Here is a 16,835-nt window from a genome sequence, read left to right on the forward strand (position 1 = left end):
AATACATTCATACAAACAAAAAGGTAACCATGACTGGATGGGTCTCTTTATCAGGGATTTGCCCCAAAGTAGTTAGGTAATACCAAGAAATTCCCTTCCTGAGCATCAGATTCTTCATTCAAAATCCTAGAAGACTGAATGACTTATCTCTAAATTTTCACCATTCATGTACAAATATCAATTTATACATTGTGACATAAGACTCTACTTCTTTGCTGTATAATGTTAGGCTTGGCCATGTGACTTACTAAAAAAAAAAAGTGATACATGGGTCTTCTAAGGACCAGTCTATGCTCGCCATCTCCTTCCTCTGCCATAAGAATGGCCATGTCCTGGAAAAGGACTTGTTCCTTCAGCATAGATTCTGGAGTAAAGATGATATTGAGCAGAGTCACAGCCAACAAAAAAAGGTGACATTAAACAAATCAGAAATATATCTTTGTTGCTGTTAACACAGCATAACCTAGTAAAAGCTGAATAAATATAAGAATATGCTGATAAATGAGCAACAGTTCATAAAAACTTCCAAACACAAAAATAACATTTAATAGAAAATTAATAATGTAATTTATGACACAATGAAAATAAATTAAAAAGCAACTTCTAAAAATAATAAAGTAATTGTATTAAAAAAACTGTCTTAACCATGTACAGTTTTCTTATGATTTCTGGCTTGAATCCTTGAGTGACTATTCCAAGTTAGAATCTACATTTTTTAAGAATTGTTCCTCATCATTAAGATATTCCAATACAATACTTCCACCATTATATAAAGGACAATCCTCATTACAAATCCATGTTTCCAAAGTATGATCCAAGGGTAAGGCTTCTCCTGAAGTAATGTGACATAACCTTAATTTCTGTGGCAATGATTTATCCCCATCAGCATGCATCTTTAATTTCAGCAATGCAACCTTTGCAGCTGTTTCATTATTTTTTGCACCTTTCCGTCGTTTACTCACTGCCTGTCCTGTTTTGGAATCAGTAATGTCTTTAACAAGTTTCTGAGTGGCAGCCATACGAGGCTGAGGGATTTCCAATTTTTCACATTCATGATCTGACTGATGACAGTGCCTCAGGCAAAAATTCTTCTCACAATAGAGACATATAACTGGCACAAGCTCTCTTTCAGTACAGTTCTTGAATGAACATGGATAAGGTGTACATGTATCTATCTTCAGTCTCTCATTGGTTGCAATTACCTCAGAACAGCCATGTGACTCCCTGCTTCTGTGCTCCAGGCAAAATATTCCTGAACAACCATCACATACAAATGGAAGAAAATCTCGTGGTCGACAGTGCTCCACCTGGCAATGCCGCCCGATGTCCAGCTCTGCCATATCCCAAGCACCACTGACAAGTTGGCACAATCTTTTAGCATCATTCATTGTACCTAATTAAGAACCTTCTATGCACCAGGCACTGTGCTAGGCCCTAGGGCAATAAAGATATGTCTGAGAACTTGAGGGCTTCATGGTCTAGTAGGAGACACAGGCACATCACTCTATGATCACTTCCATCAAGTTCTCCAGCAGCAGAGAGAAGGGGCACCTACTTTAAAAGGAGATTGGGTGGAATAAGACTGAAAGGTGGAGAAAAGGCAGTATGAATAAAACTAACTGAGCTTTACTCTAAGTCAGACTCAGAGCAAGTTACTGGGTATATCAAGGGTGGGCCAAGCATAATTTGGCCATTTGCTCTCTTGGAAGCTGCTGCCTAACTGAGGAGGTGAAATTAAACACATAGAATCCCAAATACAAATACAGTTACAAATTCAAATAAATCTGATGAAGGGAAAGAGTAGGAGAATATGAGGAGCAGTCTCTTTTAGGGTCACTCCAAGAAATATACATTTAAACTTATAGTAAGACAAGCGAAGAGGAAGGAGTAGCATTCTGATTAAAAAAAGAAAAAAACCAACTCAGAATTTAATCAAGCCAGTTTACAATAGAGTAGAGGAAAGAGGACAGAGTAAATAGAGGGACAAGTGAAATCAGCAAAATCCAGATGGGAAACCACAGGAAATTCATGCAGTTCCTTCAACAAAACATACACACACACAAAGAAAAAAAACTAACAAAAATTAAGAGATAAAAGGAGAATTTACCAATTAAAGAAGACTTCAGATGCATGTTGTGTCACTTATCACAATGTGTAAATCTTATTTGGATCTTGATTCAGATAAATTGCTGAAACAAGAAAACATTATGAGACAACTGGATATTTAAATACTGTTGGATGTTTGAAAACAGATTGAATAGTTTGCTAATATCAAATAATGATTTTTAATTATTTTTAGGTAGATATGAAAAAGATTTCGATTGAGAGGGGAGAAAAGAGTACATTTTCCCCATGAATTTATGAATTAAATAGTAGGAAGTCTGATATTTGCTTAAAACAACAACAACAAACCAGGGAGGGTGAATGCTTGGAGGTTTTGATAAAATCACATTGGTTGTGAGTTAATAATTGTTAAAGCTCAGTGATCCATGATATTACTCTCTACTTTTGAGACCAGCTCAGGCCACCTGGCAGCTTCCTGCTAAGTCACCCCTAAAAAGCACTCTTTTTATCTACTTGGATAAATATTTGGGTGAAGTCTCATCTACTACACCCAAGTAGAAGGACACATTTGCTTATAAAAGGAGAAAACAGGCTAAAAACCCTTCAGGTTAAAAGGAGTAGATTGCAGATATCCTTGACATTGTCTTCACCTGTGTATTCCTGGAAATGGCATGCTCAAATTATGATGAGACTACACCCAGGTAGATAAAAGAGTGCTTTCTTTGACTGAGTCTCCAGGGCTGCATTGAGTTCAAGTCCTGGAAGGGAGAAGTCAGAATCACAACAATTGTCTGCCTAACTCCAAAGCTATTAGGTCAAACCCTGATCTAGCTAGTGTTTCTAGGCTTTTAGATGCATAAGAATTACCTGGAAGGCTTGTTGAAATGCAGATTCCTGGGTTTCACACTCAGGGATCCAATTAAGGGGATCTGAGTTGGGGCTTCATTATACTTCTACGCTGTTTGCTGGTAAACTAAAGCTGAGCCTTTGCAGACCAGACTTTGAATATATTATACTATTAAATTAAGCCAACCTTTTGCTACAGGGCCTGAAACTTACCTACAAATTCATAGGAACAGCAAAAGCCCACTGTGAGGGCACTGAAACTGGGTGAGTAAACTCAGTGATGCCATACTGCTTGTGAACATGTTTTCTTTAGTAGCTTGTCTCTACTCATCAGGGTATATAAACTCCTGAGTGGGACCTATGAAAACATCCATGACCAGAACCCTACAGACCTCTTCAGCTTCATCTCTTGTCCCATCCTGCCTCCAACTTCATGCTGCAGTAATTCCCAAGTGCCTGTAGTTCTTTCTCCTGTGTTCATTATTGTATTACTTGTTTTATTCAGAGCAGTCAAACCCTTCCCCTCTATCCAGCTCTTCGCCATTGCAGGCTTCATAGTTGTGTTTAAAACTGGTCTAAGGGAGATTATGTTATCTACTCTCCATGATTTAAATCTAGAGTTTCTTAGTGGATGGCACATGCCTGAACATAACTCAGTTTTATGAGTTCCTTCCTAAAATCCACTATGTCCTTCTTCTATTCTTTCCATAATTACTCCATTTGATCTATCACCAATTTTGTTCTAGAAATGTTCTAACATATTCTGGTCATGCAGTCGAAATTTGTCAGCAAGAGTTTGTCACTTCCAGTTTTCTCCTAAACTCACTTTAAAGGAATAAAGACAAAAAATTTAATTAAGAAAACGGAGTGTTGAAATTAAATGAATTGCCTAATAATTCAGCAATCACCTATTGGACAGGACAGGATATAAAATTGGTCAAAATATCACACTGTCGGATACAGAGGGAGGGGAAAAGGAGGAGGAAAGAAAACAGCATCTGGGTAGCAGGAAGTAGAAGGACACATTTGCTTATAAAAGGAGAAAACAGACTAAAAACCCTTCAGGTTAAAAGGAGTAGATTGCAGATATCCTTGACATTGTCTTCACCTGTGTGTTCCTGGAAATGGCATGCTCAAATTATGACAGCAACGAAAAGGTAAGCTCAGTTCAAATAGAATTTTCCCAACAGATTTGCTTATCAAAATTTTTCTAGGTCGCTTAGGTTTCCCTCTTGCTATGAATCTGACTTTACTCAAAATTTCTCATTGAAATAGACCTCCAACTTTCTCCCCTTTCCAAATGGATCATTAGTTTTCTTTCACATGTCTGTTGCTCTGCACATTCTGGTGATGGTAAAAAGGGGAGTGAAAGTTCCCTGCTCCTACTCCAAAGACGTTTTATTTTGTAGGAAATACAGGGAGTGCAATACGTGGCTAAGATAAAAATTGTATGGAAATGGAGAACTAAGGCAAAAAGGAACTGCAAAAGGGTAATTTAGATACATTCAGGAAGAAAAGTGATCAATTATTGATTACTTTCCCCCACTGCTAAGAAGTAACCTATGCACAATGGCCTTGGTGCCAAATGGGATTCCAGACTAGGTTTGGGTCATCCTGGACAGGATGATAAGATTAATGGAGGATGGCTGCAAGGTGGATTTAGAGGGAACATGTTATTGTACCAGACTAGAGGCTGAACTGGCCAATATTAAGAATATGATAAAGGACAAGTTACATAATTGCTTTGAGACCCCACTCTAAAGTAGAGTAATATTCCCTCATTATTAAGTTTTTTTTTTTTTTTTTTGAAGTTCACAAGTGTGAATATTTGTGGGAGCACTTTGAATAAGTGGTATACAAATGCAAAATCACTATAGCAAAGTTAAGAGTTTGAGCAATGGAAAGCCATTAAAGAGACTTAAACAGAGGGTGGGGGAGGTGCATGGTAGCCTGAAATCCACCCGGCTGTCCTTCCTAGAGGGCTTTGTTACAATAGGGCCAGGATGGAGTTTCTTCACCCTTGGGTTTGAGAGCAAAGGTAAGTCAGAAAGTTAATCTGGCATGTGTTACTTTATTGCTTTGGTCATTGAATTTTTGAGATTCTGTTTCCTCACTTATAAAATAGGAAAAGTAGCCAATTATTACAGGTATTCTGCAAGGATTAAATGGGAGAAACACAGGCATCTAGCACAGTGTCTGTATACTATAGCAACCCAGTAAGTGCTCCTTTCTACCTATCTGCCTTTCTGCTTCCTCATTTATGAAATCATTAAATGATATTGAGTGTCCAGTCTGTGCCGAGTGCTGTGTTAGTTACTGCGAATTTAATAGTTTAAACAGATTCCCTTTCATGAGGTCTTTGGAGCTTGAAATAAGACCAGTGCGACTATAACTCACAAAGCTCAGTAGTCCTGAGCTGAAGAGGCAGGCGGAGGCCAGGTAAGGGAGTTTTATCTTTAACCTGGGCAGAGGCGAGCCACTGAAAAAAATTTAAATGAAGATACATCTTCGCAGAATGAACAGGGTCAGAAGGGGTTTTGGGATATTGCATCTGCCAATGAGAGCTGATGATCACTTGAATGAGAATCCTGAGGTAGAAGACAGAAAGGAGGGAATACATTTGGAAAATAAAATCAGGGTACTGCAAACACCCCTAAAGAGAGGGATGGAAAGATCAGTCGTGATGGTGGCGTTATACAGAGAAGATAGGATTTAACAAATGAATGTGATTGCTGAATCATTTAATTGATTTTAGTCTTTGAGTCTCCAATATTTTAGAGCAATTAGAAGTAAAAACCTAAAATTGTGGAATTGTAACCCATGTCAAACTCTGAAATATGTTCTACAACTAATTGTCTTGCTGTGCTTTGAAATTTATAGCTTTTTTTGTATATAATTGTTCACAAAAAAGAAGGAAAAAAAGTCGATTGTAATGATAAAAAATGTTTAAGCCCTCTAGCCTCCTATATTCTGGAGCAGCTAAAAGGAGAATTATGAGAGGCTCATATGGTAGCCCATGACAAACTCTGGGATCTGTCGTGTAACTACTTGTTGAAGAGTGCTTTGAAAACTATTACTTTTTAATTTATTTGTTTTGTATATATGCTATACTATACAATGAAAAAAGTTAAAAAAAAAAATTTGTCTTTTGACTGATAGGGAGAAAAGCCATGAAGCAAAAAGTTCCCTCCAAACCAAGCTTTAGCTATTTATTTCCTCTTTCCTTATTACTCACTTATAAATCTGCTTTTGCCCATTTCCTCACTAATAAAGGATTTGCTAATCAAGATCAAATTCAAGGAATACCAGTAACTGTTCCCTGTTGGCTTTTTAGTTCTCTTTTCTTTAGTTGTGACTTAAAGTAAATAAACAGTTCAGTTGTGTTTATCAGATGAAAATCAGGGACTGACCCATTTCTTTCCAGAATGTCTCTGAGGAGGAAGTAGATGAGGAACATGTGATAATCACTTTAGTTCCAATAAAAGAGGGACTTCAAGAAGACCATCAAATGGAACCAAGTACTTCTACTGCAGAAGTTAAACCAAAGAAGTCTAGGAAAAAGGATAAAGGTATGAGCATAAGGATTGTTTAATTTTCTAACTCTAAACCTCTGAGAAGCCAAGACAAAAATAAGATTTTTCTTTCCAACTCTGACTATATGACACCCACCTTAAATCTTACTCTTTTCCATGGAATGTTTGATTACTTTTAGTTAGAGATTTCTCAACCTCCCATAATTCTCAGTTATCAGACACCATGTACTCTCTTACTTTCAAGACACAAAATAGGCCGTGGAGAAGACATTGGACAAAGTATGGTTTATGAAGCAGTTCAAATTCCCAAGACCAGTTTTCTCTTCCTTAAAATTGAGATTTGAAAAGCATCTTGTGTTTTGTTTGGCAAGTAATTGCCAAACATGTATCAGTTCTTAATATCATGACCCTTTATATCTGTTTTCCATGCTTAGTATAAAGATATTGAATAGGGCGGGCCTCCGTGGCTCAGCAGGCAAGAATGCTTGCCTGCCGTGCCAGAGGACCCGGGTCCGATTCCTGGTGTCTGCCCATGTAAAAAACAATAAAATAAATAAAAAAAATAAAGACATTGAATAAACATTTTTAGATTGATTTTATTATCTGGGCTAATAATGAGGATTCCAACGTGAAATAGTGAAAAGTTGGAGCTAAGCAGAGTGAGGTGAATGCTGCAGAGAAGAACGAAGCAGGCTGACAGGAGGGTGGATCATTGTTGATTGTGGGTAGATTTGGAGGGGAATTCTTTTGTGGGGGCAGTTAAAATTTTGTAGTTCAGAGTCCAGACATTTTGGAGGAGCGCTCCAATATAATATCCTGTAGATGGGAATTGAGGGCTGCAGAAGGCAGCACCCAAGTGTGTGTATGTGTGGAACTTAGAATTTAGAATCTCAAGATCAAGATTTGAAACCCAGTTCTGCCAATTTTTTTTTTATTTGCATAAGCAGGCCCTGGCAATTCTGCCATTTTAATGCTTCTGTATTCTTAGGTAAATCTCATAATTCATAAATATGTTACCTAATTTGTAAAGAATAAAAATGATACATTTCTGTGCAAATTGGGTTGTGAGACATAAGTTGGAAGATATATATAAAATTGTAAAGATTCTTGCAAACATTAAATCACTACTTTCATTCAATTCTTTTCTCAGTTCCTCTTCCTCAATCCAAAGCTTGCTCGAAACCTGCAGTACCAGCGCTTCCCTTGCCAACCATTTTGCCTCCAATTAATAAGGTACACCGGGACACTTTGCGGAAGTGGTGCCAGAATTTTAATTTGAGCACCGATGGCCCGGTGAGTACACAGCCGCGAACCTCTTCTGTTCTGAACAAGTATGAAAAACTTTAACTTTTAACTTTGAGTGCCCTCTTACTTTCCTTAGAAAATAGAGGTTTATCTGAGACTCCAGCAACATGCTTACCCTGAGCAAAAACAGGTGAGTGACGCAAGTGATGACGGTGTGAAGGTGGCTTAGGATCATGAATGTCCCTCCTCTCCCACCCTCTCCATGTGTGTTTTACTTCTAAAGCAGGATATCGCCACAGCAGCATGGTTGATGTTTTGAGCTGTAGAATTTTTGTTGAGGGACCTGTCCTGCACATTGGGTGATGTGCAGGCTGCATCCCTGGTCTCTACCCACTAGATGTCAGTAGCAAGCCCCTACCCTTTACAGAGTGGACAAACAAAATAAAAATTTCCCTAAACGTTGCCAAATGTTCCCTCCTGGTTGAGAACCACTGGCCTAAGATAACTAATGTCCCTCCCGCTCCACAGTGAGATGCATGTTTGGGTCAGTCAGTATGATCATAAAATTCTTACATAAGTTCTTACAGCAGTGACAACTGAATACTGGTGTTCGTGAACCCCATTTGTAGGATATTCCTGACACACCGCGGAAGGCCAAGTTGGAGTCACGTTCGAAGAATTGCAAGACAGTGACCAAGACAGGAAAGGGTCAGAAAAAGGAGAAAGAAGAAATGACTAAAAAAATTGAAGTAATAACTTCTGCTCAGGAGGCAATGTTAGCATCATGGACAAGAATTGCTGCAAGAGCAGTTCAGCCTAAGACTGTGAATTCATGTCCCATACCTACTTCTGTTGAGACCTTTTTGCTGCAAGCCTCAGGTAAGACTTTCAACTCTAAAGAGTGAGTATTCTTCCAGAAGGTGGAACATTATTAGTCCAAGACTGGGAGGTGATAAAAGGGAAGGAGTTAGTTAAAATATTGGATCTGTAAGTTGGAGATTGAGGCCACATAGGGCTTATCCCTTACTGGTTTGTATATTGCCAAGTATTGCCTGGATATATCTCTAAAGCCAAATGATTGATGATGTTTTCTCATCACTAACCAGAATTCCAAAGTTAACAGAGGATAATCTGAATGTGATGAGCACAGCCTGAAACTCTTCCTTTTTCTGTCTCCCTTCATAGCACCGTGTATAAAAGTACAGATGTTGGAGTTGAAGATTCTTTGTTCAAATCCTTTACCATACCCTAGTATATATGTGATATTGACGAACTACTTTGCTCCTGAGTCCTGATGCCCTTATAAAAATGAGATTGCAATTATCTTGTTTCATGAAGTGGTTGTGAAGCTTATATAAGACATAGATTTCTTTTCACTGAAATGAGGCAGCTTAAAGATTTGGAGCCCCTCTCCTATTGAACAGCCTAGAAGAGTATATCAGACTTATCTTCACCAACTTCTGTTCCTTTCCCCTTCTTGCTATTTTTGCTTTCATCTCCAGAGACCCTATTTCCGGCAGGCATAAATTTGACCTCTTTTTTGATATAAATAATTTTTCTCCACCTTATCCACCCCTAGAAGTCTACTAGGTGTTTTCTCAGAGGTATAGTGGGGACACCTTATTCGCTACCAAGGCACTTAGCCAATAGAAAGAATGGGGGCTGAAATCGACATACCCCTTGCTCCCCAAGTTACCTGTGAAGGAGGAATAGGTGCCTTTTACTAATTTATGCAGAAGCTCTGACCAGTTATAAAACCATGTCTGGGGAACTGCCTTCCCCAAAATGACCCCTGTTTCTAATTTTTATTCATGTACTATATGAGCTAGTAGCATCCCATACTTACTCATCCTTTGTCTTCTTTCAGTAATTAGGTGACTACTGTGGTCCAGAAGTATGCTTAACTGCTGGGTACATTTTGCTAAACACACAAATAATCTCTACTCTTGTTTTATAGTCGAGCTGGAGAGATGCACTATTCATATTGATTGTCTACAGACACGTGGCTCACATTAACTGCCCTTTCTCAATTTCAGACAATTGCTATCTGTGCCACTTATCTTGTTTACTTAGAAATATCCCATTTCCTCAACTAGATTGTTGCTTACTTTTTTTTTTTTTTTGGTATGGGCATGCTTCAGGAGTCAAACCCTGAGTCTCTGGCATGGCAGGCGAGAATTCTGTTGCCACTAAGTCACCTTTGTACTGCCTGCTGCTTACACTTTTCAACAAAGACTTTTGGCTTGATTTATGTAGTTGAGGTGGCATGATGTTGTAGTTAGGGAAATGGGCAGTGAATTAGAGTATCTGGATCCATGAACTTGGCTCTGTGAAAATTACATATCTAACACCCTAAGATTAAGTTTCCTCATCTACAAATAAAAGTAAATAGAAGGTAATATTAATATTTTTAAGAATAAATATAAAACACTTAACAAAATCCAGGACAAAGAGAACATTCCCAAAGTTAACTGTTATCATCCCTCCTGTTTACATACTTTGTGAAGTCAGGCTAAAATGTCTTGGTCTGTGTTTTTCATGTTTCTCATTCAGTTGACTTGTCAGCAAAGAACGAGTGAGAAATCAAGAGTGATTTGCTGAGAGGCTGAATTGGGGGCAACATCACTTGATCTTTATTTTCTTCCCCTAGGTGTCAGATGGTGTGTGGTCCATGGCAGAGTTCTCCCTGCAGACACAAAGGGTTGGGTTCGCCTACAGTTCCATGCAGGTCAGGCCTGGGTACCTGACACTCCCAAGAGGATGATCTCTCTCTTTCTGTTACCAGCCTGCACTTTTGCATCAGCAGATGTAGAAGACAATATGTTGTGCCCAGAATGTGTGAAGAGGTAACCCTTCAGTATCTTCCTAAGCATGGCACATAGAAAAGTAGGTATTAGTATAGATGGGTATCTGGGTAGTTAGGTAGGAAAGTCAGAGGGCCAAAAACATGCTGTTTCTTACTAGCCATCTAGAATAGGCAAGAATAGGAAGAAAAAGCACTATTATGTAGTTACTTCTTAGCAGCCTTAATAAAATGACAAGTTAGAGCCTTCTCTCTGTTTCAATTTTAAATACCTTTCTTTTTCTTCGCATGGGCAGGCACCGGGAATCAAGTCTGGATCTCCGGCATGGCAGGCAAGAACTTTGCCTCCTGAGCCACCATGGCCTGCCCAACACCTCTGCTTTTTTTCCTTTTTTCAGATTTTTTGGAATGTGTTTTTTTATAATACAGTCTTATTGAGATACACTCACACACCATACAAACCATCTGAAGTATACAATCACTGGCTCACAGTGTCATCATGTGGTTGTGCATACATCCCCATGATCAATTTTGGAACATTTTCATTACTTCATGAAGGAAATAAAAATAAAAAATAAAACCCAAATCCTCCCATACCCCTTACCCCCCCCCCAACAATGACCCATACTATTGGTATGATACATTTGTTAACTGTTAATGAAAGAATATTAAAATACTACTGTTTTTTTAAATATATTTTTATTAACAAATCTTCACATATACAGTCCATACATGGTGTACAATCAGTGGCTCACAATATCATCATATGGCTGTGCATTCATCACTCCAAAAAAAGAACATAAAATATTACTGTTAACCATAGTCCATAGTTTGCAATAGGTGCATTTTTTCCCATGTACCCATTTATTGTTTTTTTTAAACATTTGTTCCTCCATTATTTATTTTTAATCCATATGTTTTACTCATTTGTCCATACCATACATAAAAGGACCATCAAACACAAGGTTTTCACAATCATACAGTCACATTGCAGAAGCTGTATCATACAATCATCTTCAAGAAACATGGCTATTGGAGCACAGCTCTATGGTTTCAGGCACTTCCCTCTAGCCTCTCTAATGCATTGTAGACTAAAAAAGGTGTTATCTATATAATTCATAAGAATAACCTCCAGGATAACCTTATCTCTGTTTGAAATCTCTCAGCCACTGACACTTTTTGTCTCATTTCTCTCTTCTTCCCCCTTTCTAAACACCTACTCTAAGGGAAAAAAATAATTAGGGAGCTCTTACTGACCTGGAAAAAAAAAAACAGGAAGATAAAATCCATGAAGATGGTTGATTGGAAATGGTATTAAAATATTTGGCAGATACTGATATTTCAGTAGTTCAGGAAAACTTGAGGAGATTACGTATATGGAGGAATAGCTCACTAGTTGGAAAATACTACTTTGGGCATTATGGTAGAGAGAATAGCTTACACAAACACAGGGAGATGAACACAACTAAGCGAGTATGATTGAAGATTATATTGGAATATATCTGGGAATGGGAGGAGCAGACCAGGAGAAGTTTTATCTGTTAAAGGTCCTGTCTATTTTTCCCAGTCATTTTTGGACATACCCCTTTGAGACAATAATGATATAATTATTTAACCTCCCTCTGGAAAAATACACTTTGAGTTTGCATATACAAATACTGCATTAAATTTTATATAGAACATAAGACTCCTAATGTCCATTTATGTGTACAAAACTCAGCTTTAGCTTATGTTCTTAAGTAGAGATGATGCAAGAGGCATGCAGAGGTAGGTGATTAACTTTTATTTTAACAAGCAGAAAGCTTGCAACAAAGAGACCAGATTGGATGGTGGTAAAAGATATAATAATTCAGGGTTTAAGACCGTAATAAATAAAGAGGATGGGACAAACTTAAGAGATGTAGGAGTAAATGGAGCAGGATGTTGTTGTCATAAGATGGAGGGGAAAAAAGATAGGACTCTTGTTTAGTGGGGAACAATCTGTAACTCTTGGGCCCATGCTCTGGTATGGGTCTAGACTTGCAAAAGAAATGTGGATTAGAAATAAGCAACTTTGAGAGCAATTTTCTAAATTGTGGATAAAAGTATATAATAATGGGAAGGGACTGAGGAACTAACCTTAAAGAGAATCATATCAGCAACGGGTGGGGGAATGGAGAAAGAAAAAGTACAACTAAAGTTTGGGAGATAACTAAGAAAAAGAAGAAAGTGCGTAGAGACTTTTGGAAAGCAGGAATGATGAACCGTGAGGTGGTCATATAAGATAATGATTACTACTGTACTGTTGGGATTTGCAATTCAGGATGTCACTGGACTTTCTGAGAATAAATTGAGGGGGTCAGTAGAAGCAGAAATGTGAGTTTAGCACGAGAAGTAGGAACAGGGCATAATGATAATCTTTATTAGTTGAGCCAGGAAGAAGGGACAAGCTATTAGATAGGGAAGTATTGTGAAGGGAGGTTCCTTCCCTCACTTCCTTCTTTCCTCCTATCCTCCCTCCCCGCTTCCTACCTTCTCTTTTATCTGTTTATTTTTTAATGGGAAAACCATTAGCATGTTTGAATGGGGAGGAGCTTGTGGGAAAGGGAAGGAGAGTATAAAGATGTAAGTGGGATGACAGTAGTTTGTAGAGTAAGAACCTTGAGAATAAATGGACACCCTCGTCCTTTGTTTACTCCATAAAGCTTCTTAACTATCATCTTTAGGTGGCAGGTCAAATTAGTCAGGAGCTCCTGAAGTGGATTCCTCATTTTGCTGGCCATTTTCAAGTATTCTAACAATTTTTCAAAATTCTTTCCTAATTTGACTTATAGGAACAAGAAGTTAATGAAAAGATTAATTTTAATTGGGAAGGAGAAGCGATCTGCTTTGAGCACACCACCATCTCTATTTTTGGAAGGGCAATGTTTTAGTAAACAACAAATGACTGAGAGTCTGTAGCTAAATTGGCTTGCATCCAGATGATTAATGTGCTGTGTCCTAAACATCCTCAATGCTGCTTGCTTTTTTGAGTAAAAATGTGAATGAACATTTTTGGGTTTATCAAAAAGTGACTGCTACTGCTACTTTTTATGAATTGGGTTTAGTAAAAGGTAATCCTGTCCACGTCAATTAAAATTTTCTCCATGTGTTGGTTCCATAGAAATTACTATTAGAGGAGAGTTCAAGTACGGGAAATGTATCCATAAATATTTTAACATTCTGTGTATAGCTATATAGAATATGTTTTTGCTATCTTAAAAATCTTTATGTGGGTATATCCACAATAATTTAAAACCTACTTGGATATATTATGAAATATTTCTTATTGTAATATTCACACAGTTAGCCTTGTTCAATCATATTGTGTGTGTGCATTTGTACAATGAAATTTCTACACATGGATTTGTTAAATAAAATTTGTGCAAATGGAATTGCTGAGTAAAGGGGTATGTGCTTGTGATTTTTTAGGTTGTTTAATTGCTCTCCATAGGGACTGTTATATTTGACACTCCCAGTAGTAATCTAAAGAATGGTCTTTAGTTACCCACCCAATCACAGCACATTTTGGGCTTTGCCCACCTATATGGTAAAAAAAACAGTACCTCAGTGGGGCTTTCATTTTTAATCGAAGTGTGAGATCACTATATTTCCTTTAATGATTGAACAAGCATGGGTATCAACTTCAAATTTGGGGACAGTCCTAAAACAATGATTTTGGTTTTGCCATAAGCATATAACAATGCAGCTTAAAGAAAAGAAACTTGATTATCTAACAACTAAATGGGAAAACTCTGACTACTGTTATTTAAGATATTAATGTAATAAATGTTGTTTAGTGGCTAGCAGAACTCAGCCTATGAGTATGCCTTTGATTTAAGCTAAATTTGGTATCTTCTGAAACCTATGAAATGAGTCCCAGAATGGCCGAACAATCTGCTATAGAACTTCTCAACTAAAGCTTTAGTGGAGTTATATATAAATACTCAGTCCTTGGCTTTGGATTAAGAAAAACAAATGCAAAACATCACAATTATTGCTAACTTCTGAGTCTTATAGCTGAATATTGGTCCCTATTTGCGGAAAGAAAGTTTTTGGCTAATGAAGCTCCCTGGTACAATACAGGGATCAGAAAGGTTGACACAATAGTACTTAATAGTTATGGGGAATATAGTCACAGTGAAAAGATGTCCAGGTGTTAAGAAGTAGGGAAAGGAAGGCACTCCCTGGTATTAATTTTCATGAATTTAATAGGGAGCCTGGGCTAAACTGGTTATGTGCTGCCTGGAATAAGGTCTACCTGGAGATGTTCATGGGAATAGGATTTGTTTTTCTGTATGCAAACTTTCTTCCTCAAACATTTCTTTTTTTTTTTTTTTTTAATATTTTTATTATAAACAAACAAACATACTAACATTCTTTTTTTTTCCATAACCACAGTCACATTGTGAATACTATATCATTATACAATCATCTTCAAGAAACATGACTACTGGAACACAGCTCTACATTTTCAGGCAGTTCCCTCCAACCTCTCCACTACATCTTGACTAACAAGGTGATATCTGTATAATGCATAAGAATAACCTCCAGGATAACCTCTCAATTCTGGAATCTCTCAGCCATTGACACTTTATTTTGTCTCATTTCATTCTTCCCCCTTTTGGTCGAGGTTTTTTCAATCCCCTGATACTGAGTCTCAGCTCATTCCAGGATTTCTGTCCCACATTAACAGGAATGTCCACACCCCTGGGGTTTTGTCCCACGCAGACAGTCGGGGAGGGTGGTGAGTTTGCTTGTTGTGTTGGCTGGAAAGAGAGACCACATCTGAACAACAAAAGAGGTTCTCCTGGGTATGACTCTTAGGCCTAATTTGAAGTAGGCTTGACCTATCCTTTGTGGGGTTAAGTTTCATATGAACAAACCCCAAGATTGGAGGTTCAGCCTATAGCTTTGGTTGTCTGCATTGCTTGTGAGAATATCAAGAATTCAACTTGGCGAAGTTGAATTTTCCCCCTTTCTCATCATTCCCCAAAGGGGACTTCCTCAAACCTTAATGAAAGTATTAAAATGTGCAGAAAAGTTGAAACTATCACACAATGACTACCTATTATGTTCCACCTAAATTCAACAAGTGGTAACATTTTTCCATACTTGATATATATTGTAACATGTAAACATAACTTTCTGAATAATTTAAAAGTAAGTTGTAGATATGAAATTTCACCCCAAAGATAATCTACATTCATTTCTTAAGGGCAGTTTTTGCATGAGCATCATAATAATATTGCGCTTAATACATCCATAATATCTAATGTCATTTTTTCAAATTTCCACAATTGTTTAAAATTTGTCTAACTAAATCTAATCAATGTATACAGATTACATTGAACTTTTAAACCTTAAGATCAGATTTTGCCATTAATTTCTCCATAGCAATGGTTTTTTGAAGAGTCTAAGCCAGTCTGGACAAGGCTGAGGAGATATACTCTTAGAAAGTCTTTTTTTTTATTTGAGTGACAATATATTTGTGTATTTTACTCTCAGAGAGGTCTGTATCAATAAAGATACTTTTTTTTTGACATGGACAGGCTCTGGAAATCTAACTCTGGTCTGACAGGTGAGAACTCTGCCACCGAGCCACCATTGCCCTCCCAAGATACATTGTTTATTTTGTTGATTTTTTTCTTTTGTTGATATTTGATGATCATTTTCATCATAGTAGTAGGTATGTTATTCTCTGTTATATTTTAGACAATGGAAATTAGAAAAATTCTTGACATTTTTATTAGGAGATGTATCATATACAAATATATGTTTATAATTAGTATTTTATTCATATAACATGACTTTTTTAAATGAATGTTGAAAAGTCAGTAAGCACAGCTTAAGAAATATTGATTGTAGAAATTGATTCTTTATGTAGTACATGTACTGAATTTTTAATTATTTCATTTGGATTTTTTTTTAACGTAGGTGATTATATGATAGTTCTTTTATCTCTTTCTTCCAATGGAAGATGCCTACTGACTGCTTAAGAACATGATTTTGGGAGCCAGACTGCTAGATTCAAATCATGGCTTTTGAACCAAATTGTGGTGTGACATTGAGCAAGCCCCTAAACTTTCTGTCTAGGTTTTCCCATTTGTAAAATGAAGATAACAATTTCCTCTGCTTGTAAGGACTCTAGTCATTTTGGATTAAGGCCTACTCTGGTTCAGCTTGGCCTCATCTTAAGAGACTGAAGATCTTATTTACAATTGAGTATCTATCCACAAGACTGGGGTTTAGGACTTGAACATGTCTTTGCCGGCACCATGATTCAACCCATAACACAGCCAGAACAAAACGTGTAGGCTTTAAAA

The 16,835-nt window shown here is 37.4% G+C and overlaps 1 protein-coding gene and 1 pseudogene across 1 annotated transcript; one reads left to right on the forward strand and one right to left on the reverse strand.

Annotated features, from left to right (window-relative positions):
* Positions 1-249: 249 nt before the first annotated feature.
* Positions 250-1,351, reverse strand: LOC143647875 (AN1-type zinc finger protein 1 pseudogene; annotated as a pseudogene).
* A 2,683-nt stretch (positions 1,352-4,034) lies between these two features.
* Positions 4,035-10,538, forward strand: DPPA2 (developmental pluripotency associated 2). Its single transcript, XM_077117475.1, has 6 exons — positions 4,035-4,067; positions 6,335-6,479; positions 7,594-7,736; positions 7,825-7,878; positions 8,318-8,567; positions 10,339-10,538. Exons 1-6 carry the CDS (start codon positions 4,035-4,037, stop codon positions 10,536-10,538), a joined length of 825 nt encoding a protein of 274 aa, XP_076973590.1.
* Positions 10,539-16,835: the final 6,297 nt, after the last annotated feature.

The sequence above is a fragment of the Tamandua tetradactyla genome, chromosome 10, assembly GCF_023851605.1.
Source record: "Tamandua tetradactyla isolate mTamTet1 chromosome 10, mTamTet1.pri, whole genome shotgun sequence".
Classification (NCBI taxonomy): Eukaryota; Metazoa; Chordata; class Mammalia; order Pilosa; family Myrmecophagidae; genus Tamandua; species Tamandua tetradactyla.

Excerpts from the sequence above, each read along its gene's own strand:
- DPPA2 (XM_077117475.1), top strand. The coding sequence starts at position 4,035 with ATGGCATGCTCAAATTATGACAGCAACGAAAAG. Across the intron at positions 4,068-6,334 it reads ATTATGACAGCAACGAAAAG|AATGTCTCTGAGGAGGAAGT; the intron begins GTAAGCTCAGTT and ends ATTTCTTTCCAG. Across the intron at positions 6,480-7,593 it reads GTCTAGGAAAAAGGATAAAG|TTCCTCTTCCTCAATCCAAA; the intron begins GTATGAGCATAA and ends TTCTTTTCTCAG.